We start from the raw sequence: 8,603 nt of genomic DNA, 5'->3' as shown, positions 1-8,603 counted from the left end.
GGTCCTGAGTTCAATTCCCAGCAACCACATGGTGGCTCACAACCATCTGTAATGGGGTCTGGTGCCCTCTTCTGGCCTGCAGGCATATACACAGACAGAATATTGTATATGTAATAAATAAATAAATATTTTAAAAAAATTAAGTGGCCATTTCTCAAATGAATTAACTGTAGAAATAAGGACAATTAGAGTAAGTAAAAAAATATATTCTACAAATATTCCTATGAGGTTAGGGATATGACTCAGTAGTGGAATGTTTGGCTAGCAAGCACAAGGGCCCTGTTTTGATCCCTACTATCGCCCAAAAATAAACTAAAAAAAAAAGACTTTCTAGGATCACTTTATAGAGCAGCTCATTAGGTGACATGCTGCAAATGGGGAACCCAAACCGAGAGGTGAGTAAAACCAAAGTGAACGGGAAGAGACTTGGTTATGCTCATACTGAGAGGGTCATCCAGAGCTATGCTACCTGATATTTATTCACGTGAAAGGAGTAGAGCAGGAAAGGAGGTTTGGCAGGGAAAAGGCTAAACTAAGGTTAAATGTGGATATACAGCTTTTAAGCTCAATGTTCTAAAGTGAAAGTTTATGTACACATTAAATAACAAATTATATTCCCCAAGGGGTTTCTGTATTCCTTGTTCACAAAGATTTCCAATTAGAGTGGACAAACACATGTTAGGCTAAGAAATACTACAAATTTATGAAAATATTAGGAGGCTACCTTTCTAAACAGGAAGAAATTTGAAATGAAAGGTCAGTTTCTAAGGCAACATTCTATCACCTGAATAGTGGTAAACTTCATTAATTATTTTAAAGGCCATTTTGGCCTGGTTCACTTAAACTAGTAAAAGACTGAGAATATTAGAGGTATTAGACTGAGGTATTAGAGGAAATCACTGGCAAAAAAAAGCTCACATGGATGCTAATAAGGAGTTTGTGCTTGTATCAAGCAGCAGATGCTACCATTAAGGTCAATGTTTTTCAAACTGGTCATAACCCACTAGTGGGCTGAGAGTCAGTTGTAGATTAGGATCAGCATTAGTAGGGGGAACAGAGGGTAAGAAGAGACTAATAGCTTATGGACAAGCCAGTAAGAATAACACAAGTTAAAATTTACTGCATTTTATGTAGTTGTAGTTTTATGGGTTGCAAGATAAACTGCATTTCTTACTATAGACCATGGGAAAGTGTTTCTTTAAAGCCGGTGGGGCACAGAGGGCCAGGAAGATAAAGAACCCTTAATATAGGAGTTACTGAAGGAGTAATTGTAGTCAAATCAGAAATATTTTGATGTAGGAAGGTCATTTGTCTGTTGCTTTGAGTGGTTAATTAATAAACTGCTTGGCCTGATAGGTCAGAACATAGGTGGGTGGAGTAGACAGAACAGAATGCTGGGAAAAAGGGAAGTGAGGGACAAACGCAATGGAGCCAGCCACCAGGTCAGACATGCTGAATCTTTCTCCGGTAAACCACCACTTGGTGCTACACAGATTATTAGAAATGGGTTAATCAAGATGTGAGAACTAGCCAAGAAGAGGCTAGAGCTAATGGGCCAAGCAGTGTTTGAATGAATACAATTTGTGTGTTGTTATTTCAGGGCATAAGCTAGCAGGATGAAAAGCAGGCCCGCAGCTCCACCTTCTACAATATTTCTTCAAATGACAAAAGTTGCTAGAAGGGATATTGCTAAGGACTGAATTTCTCAATTCATATGCTGAAGCCATAACTGCCAGGGTGACAGTATCCAGAGACAGGAGTGGTGACAAGTTGAATAGGGTTTTTACAAAAAGAGGAAGAGTCACCAGCACTACCTCATTTACTTTCAACACTGCCCTGCCCCCATGCAAGGACCCAGTAAGGTGGATGGTTGGCTGCACGCATGTCATGAAGAAAATCTCCACCAGAAACCTAACCTTGTCTGACATTCATTCTAAGTTTCTAGCCTTCACAACTGAGAAGGTAAATGTCTATAGTTAAAGTCATTTTGTGGTACTTGGTTTTGACAGTCTGAGAAACAAATATAAGCACTACATTATTTTTTATTACATTGCTTGTGTGTCTGCTCACATGTGAGTGCCACCGTGCATGTGGAGGTCAGAGGACAACTTTAGAGAATTGTTTCTTGTTCTCCCTCATGTACATCCCAGGGATCAAACCCAGGTTGTCAGGATTGGTGACGGGCACCTTTACCTACGGAGTCATCTCATCAGCCCTGAACCATATATAGCTTGCAGCCATTGGAATCTCACCAAATCTGGACACTGATTTTAACTTGTTTCTCATGATTAATACCAATTTCAGAGATAACTTGAAAGCTGCTTGATAGCAAATTTTCAACTATTTAAAACCTGAAACAAAAGTATACAGACTAGTTTGATAAAAGTAGACAAAAGCTTATCATTTAACCTTCAGCCATTAAAATACGTTTATTACAACCAGGGTTGGACAAACACAGAGGGAAATGAAGCATTTAACTGAGTAACTTGATAGAAATTTGTGCTTCTTAGATATTTCTAGAATAGGAGAAAGCTACCATGACTGACTCATCTTGTGGCTTGGCATAAAGAGTATCAGCATGGTCAACCCTGTGGGAGCAGGCCATTCAATTATGGCCAGCAACACAAATCAGAGGTTCAATAGATTTCAATTATTATAAACATATCTAATGAAAAGACTTTAAAATTATTTTTGAATAAGTGAATGGAAGTTGTTGAGAAAAACTGAAAAACATGAAATGGAAAAATTAAGGCTCAGAAGGTAGTACCTGAATCATCAATGAGAGGTGTTCAAGAAATCACCCTACATGAATGCTTCAGCCACTAATTTCACCAAATTAGAGGTAACAAAAGGGACACTGCCAAATGAATTTAATTTGAAGTAGAGACCGTGGGTGGTTTGGAAAAATACTCCAATCTGTATGGCTTTCAGGACCTTGTCAAAAGCATTCAATTAATGCCCTTTCACAGTAAAAGCTAAGCTGATTGCTTCTCACAAAACAGAAAAATTACATTTCACCTAAAATGATTCAAAGTTGATGGTGCTCAAGTTCCTTTTATTTACTTATTCAATATTTACTGAGACTGTCTTGTTAGACATGCAGCACTAAAGCACAATATAATTTAGCAGCATAAAAATAAGCACAAATTTGACAAACGTTTCAAAGAAAAGGTTGATATAAGGATTTGGCTCTAAATTTATGAGTTTAGACTGGTCTAGTATAATAACTTCAAAGGTTAGAAAAATAAGATTTGAGGAGTCTCTAGTGACTGACAATGTCCCTTTAACAAATGTCTATAGGAAGCACATGCTGTGAATATTTTACTGTATTCTATGAACCAAGTTATTATTAGTGCCATGGTTTCACCCACCCTATCCCCAAACATATTTTAGTATAAGCATTTTACATAATAAACTCCTGCCCCAGTCACTGTTGCTCCTACAATTAAGAAGTATACTAGGCTGCTGCCATCTTTCTCAGAAGCACCTGTAGACGCTAGCGATCTAGAAGGGGATCCTAGGAGATGACACTGCACAACTGTAGGTAAACATAAGGCCAGGAAAGAGACAAAAGGAAATAGAAAAGGCACTAAGTATTAATGAATAAACATCTAATGCAAATGCAGAGAAGCATTTTTGTTACTGTGCTAAAAATTGAAAAAGAAAAAAAAGTTAAAAGCTGCTCCAGTATTGGAGGAGAAGGCCTCTTCCTCAAAGTACAGGATCAGGCAAATTTTTATCTATTTCTTGCTCTGATTTGAGTTATAACTGGCAAGAGCTGGCTACTCTTCTTGTACATTTTGGAGTCAGCTTAAGGTATGAGACTATGGGTAACTTCAAATAATTTTCATGCCCCCCGAACCTCGTGACAGAGGAACAAAAAATAATTTTACTATTATCAGCAGAGAAAGAACTAAGATTGTGATGGTATCGAACCACTTGTTCTTAGTATGTAAAGCAAACAGCTTTCTTTGATCAAGGATGTTAGCAGGTGTCATCAAAGGCGATTTATTCAACCTTACAGGATTGGGTTTTAGGTGGATCTGCTTAGTTACAATACACTCTGCCGAGTTAAAAAAAAAAACCCAAACCAAAAACACCCACAGAATAAATCATGTGCGACCTGCTAAGATCAGTTCTTTTAAGGAGATATAACCATGCTAACAGTATGTACCAATTAAGTACTGTTTCTAAACTCCCCTAAACTCCATTGTACAACTGGAGATACTAGACTCATTTCTATAATTTAGTCTTTGAGTGAGAGCCAGGGATTTAGTTTTCCTTTTAGGAAATGCTTAATAATTTTTATTGAAAGCTGTTTTGTAAATGGTCAATCTCAAGCTAAGAAAAAAAGACCTTAAAAATTGATAAATACATTAAAATGAAATATTGTGCTTAGGAGCTGCAATGAACATTGACTTTGCTTACAGGTTACTTTATCACAATCAAGAGAAGAACAAGGGTAATGCTGTGGGTTAGTCAAGCCTCAGGAAACACAGTTTTCAAGCAAAGAATAAGAAGTGAAAAGTACAAAAAACAATCAACATAAATCAGTAAATATCAGTCATTCCCAAATCAGCTCCCATAGACATTTTAAAGAAGGCTTTTTGGAAGTTTTCCTACAGGAGAAAGCAGAATTAGTTGCAAGTTTTGAAGCAGAGTAGTACTGAGACTATCAATGGGAGCTGTCTGGCAGCTTCTCTACGCAAGCTGCTTTTTTACTTACATATGCACCAGCTCCTATTGTTGATAAGCCCACAATAAGGACTAACACAGAATTATCGATTTTGCCCCCCGATGAACCAGAGCTAGCCATTTGTCTTGCCATCTGGAGTTCTAGAGGAACACACCATCGCTGGAACAAGTTGCCTAAAGGAACACAATTTGTTAACACATACACACACAAATAGAATAGTTAACACATGTTTATGATTAAATATCAATGTACTATAGAAATAAAGAATTATACCTTGGGTTTTACAATGTTCACTGTTCTATGACCAAGAAAAACAAAATCAAAACTGTACACATAAATAATACAGATATTTATGTACAACCTACGGTAACAGAACTTTTTTTGAGGCAGGGTTGCACTTTGTAGCCCAAGCTGGTATCAAATTTGTGATCCTTCTAAACCGACACTATCATACCCAGCTTAGCTGTTGGAGTTCTCAAGAGTACAATTTAAACGTTATCCAATGAGAACATTCAAAGCTTCCAGAAAATTGGTAAAAAAAAAAAAAAGAGCAGTTCAAATATCTTTACAACTTCACCATAAATGAAGTAAACACCAAGATAACCTATTTAGTAGGTAGCCATCCCTCAGTATCTGTGGTGGTTTGAGTCCAGATTCCTAGATTTAACTTAAACTCATATATGCTCAAGTACCTTATAGAATATGGTCCAGAATTTTCATACAACCTATGTTTATAATCACATATACGTCAAATCATGTCTAAATTACTTATAATGGTTAACATAATGCAAATAGTTGCTATACTATATTATTTAGGGAAAATAAAAACAGAAAGTTTGCCTATGTTCAGTACAGATAATGCTATAAGCTTCATTTATTTATTTATTCATTTATTTACAAAACTGACCACAGACTACCTGGGACATTACAATGCCCATTTCAGGAACAATCTACTTGGCTCAAGCCTTGCTTAATTACAGCCCTGGAACACACAGTTCTGTCTTGTACGAAAAGTAATATGTCCTAGAAGAAACATTAAAGATCAAAAGGAAGTCAGAACAAAAATTTCATAGAGAACTTAATCTCTCAAAATAACTGAATTTCTACTCTTAAGTATATTCCAGAAATACAAAATGTAAAGTGTCTAGCAATGGCTTGCAGTTTCTCGTTTAACATAATAGTCTTTTTTTTTTTTGGATTTTTCGAGACAGGGTTTCTCCGTAGGTTTTTTTTGGGGGGAGGGGTTCCTGTCCTGGAACTAGCTCTTGTAGACCAGGCTGGCCTCGAACTCACAGAGATCCGCCTGCCTCTGCCTCCCGAGTGCTGGGATTAAAGGTGTGCACCACCACCACCCGGTTTCATAATAGTTCATAATAGTCATTTTTATATTAGCATTTGTAATAATATGTTCATGAAAAGGTTGAGACACTACAGATTTCCTTTTTCCCAACGGATGCAGAAATTTTCATGAGGCATGGCTTTAATGTCTTCTCAGTGATTAGACCTCATAGGTGTTCATCACTGATGGAAAAGTGATTGTTTCCAGCTTTGTGGACGGTCTGGTCTCTGTAACAATTAATCCTGCTGGGTATAAAAACAGTCTATGTTCCAACTAGATTTTATTTATAGCCACTAAAACCCAAGTTTTATATACTGCTTAAGTATAAAAATATTGTTTGTTACTAAGGTTTTCTTGGCCATTTAAAATATATACAGTGCTAGATATGGTAGCTCAAACTTATAATCTTAGTACTGGGGAGGTTGAAGTAGGATGATTGCTGCAAATTTGAGACCAGGCTGGGTTGCAGTATGAGAATGTCTCAAAAATACGTAAAAACTATAAAAAATGTGAATAAATAAAGCCTTGACATGGTGGGTCATGCCTATAATTCTAATTCTAGCACTTGAGAAGGTGAGGTTGGACAATCCTAAATTGAAAGACAGAACCCTAAGTAGTAGTCCTAGGACAACTCAGGTCACAAAGCGAGACTCTCTCAAAAAATAAAATATTTCAACAAGAAGAAGTAAAACCCACTCCACTTGTGTAGTGCACAAAAGTAGCAGCTATTTGACCATGTTTGGCTGAGTATGTACACTTTGATCTAGAGCAGTGGTTTTTTTCCCACCACCACTGTGGGTTCCAGGGATTGAAGGCAAGTCTTTCCCTTGTCAGCGAGTACCTTTGACTGCTAAGTCATCTCACTGGGTCTTTTTTGCTTTGTGAGATAAAGTCTCCTTAGGCAGACCAGGGTACTCCTCTGGCCTTAACCTGATGAGTACTAGAATCACAGGCTTGGTTCACCACACAGAGAACTAATCTCCATTTCTAACAAGGTCCTGACACTAACCTTGCAAATAGGAGACTACTTGGAAAAACCAGGGGTCTAAAGGCTGATCTTTGAGTTTTTATCCTAACTAGGTTTTAAAAGACAGAGGCTGCCAGGTGGTAGTGGCGCACGCCTTTAATCCCAGCACTCAGGAGGCAGAGGCAGGCGGATCTCTCTGAGTTCGAGGCTAGCCTGGTCTACAAGAGCTAGTTCTAGGACAGGATCCAAAGCTACAGAGAAACCCTGTCTCGAAAAACAAAACAAAACAAAAAAAGAAAGAAAGACAGAGGCGTTGGTGGTAGTGAATGCCTTTAATCCCAGCATTCAGGAGGCAAAGGCAGGTGAATCTCTTATGACTTTGAGGCCACCCTGGTCTACAGAGCTAGTGCCAGGGCAGGTTCCAAAGCTACACAGAGAAACCCTGTCTCAAAAAGAAAAAAAAAATAAGAAAAAAAAAAAGACCAGAGGCCAAGCACAGTGGAAGTTACACATTAGCCAGAGAGCTATATAGTAAGAATTGGACCTTAAAGAAAAACAATACAAAATACAAACAAACATACAAAAAAGAACAGAGCCAGGTCTGGTAGATCAGGCCTGCAATCTTAGCTACTCCCGAAACTGAGGTAATTTCATAAATTCAAGGCCTTACTGGGATACAAAGTGAGTTAAAAAACCAGCAAGATCAATGTAGTGAGACCTTAGGTTTAAAAAATATTTTCAAAGGGGTTGGGGATACAGCTCAATGGTAAGGTGCTTACCTAGCTTGTGCAGGACCCTAGGGCCAATTTCTAATACTGTTTAATTTAAAAAAGGCTTTAGTAGTAGTATCCTATATAATACTTCCAGAGATGAAAAAAGCAACACTCTGCCCTTTCCTTTCACAGTGTCAGGGTACAGGGGAACTAAAAACAAGTATACAGACCTACAGTCTCTTATTAAAATTCTTGGGACAATAAGCATTTTATAATTCAGAACAGTTTTAAGTATATAGTGCACATACCTAGCATAGGAAGGGGCAGGAATCTAGGCTCAAACCTATTAATATTTCTAAGAGAAATTACATTGTGGCATCAAAAAAATCAAATTAGGGGCCAATGAGATGGCTCCATGGTTTAGAATACTTGCTGATAAGACACCAAAAGATCAAGGGGATACAAATTGGAAAAAAAGAAGTCAAACTCTCACTGTTTGCTGATGATAGGATAGTTTACATAAACGATCCCCAAAATTCTACCAAGGAACTTCTACAACTCATAAATACTTTCAGCAATGTAGCAGGATACAAGATTAACTCAAAAAAATCAGTAGCCCTCCTGTACACAGATGATAAAAGGGCTGGGGAAGAAATCAGAGGATCAATGCCCTTCAGAATTGCCATAAATAGCATAAAATATCTTGGAGTAACTCTAACCAAACAAGTGGAAGGCTTGTATGACAAGAACTTTAAATCTTTGAAGAAAGAAATTGAAGAAGAGCCGGGCGGTGGTGGCGCACGCCTTTAATCCCAGCACTCAGGAGGCAGAGGCAGGCGGATCTTTGTAAGTTCGAGACCAGCCTGGTCTACAAGAGCTAGTTCCAGG

At 37.9% G+C, this 8,603-nt stretch overlaps 1 protein-coding gene across 1 annotated transcript in view; it reads right to left on the bottom strand.

The window, feature by feature from the left end:
• Aifm1 (apoptosis inducing factor mitochondria associated 1) overlaps window positions 1-8,603 on the bottom strand; it is a 47,478-nt gene that overhangs the window by 28,712 nt on the left and 10,163 nt on the right. The window contains exon 2 of the mRNA XM_005358398.3: window positions 4,727-4,869. Within this exon, the coding sequence (XP_005358455.1) occupies window positions 4,727-4,869 (143 nt within the window). The remainder of the gene's footprint in view (window positions 1-4,726; window positions 4,870-8,603) is intronic.

Source organism: Microtus ochrogaster, chromosome X (genome assembly GCF_000317375.1).
Source record: "Microtus ochrogaster isolate Prairie Vole_2 chromosome X, MicOch1.0, whole genome shotgun sequence".
Taxonomy (NCBI): Eukaryota; Metazoa; Chordata; class Mammalia; order Rodentia; family Cricetidae; genus Microtus; species Microtus ochrogaster.
The sequence above is the reverse complement of the archived record's forward strand: the minus strand, read 5'-3'. Positions and strand labels throughout refer to the sequence as shown.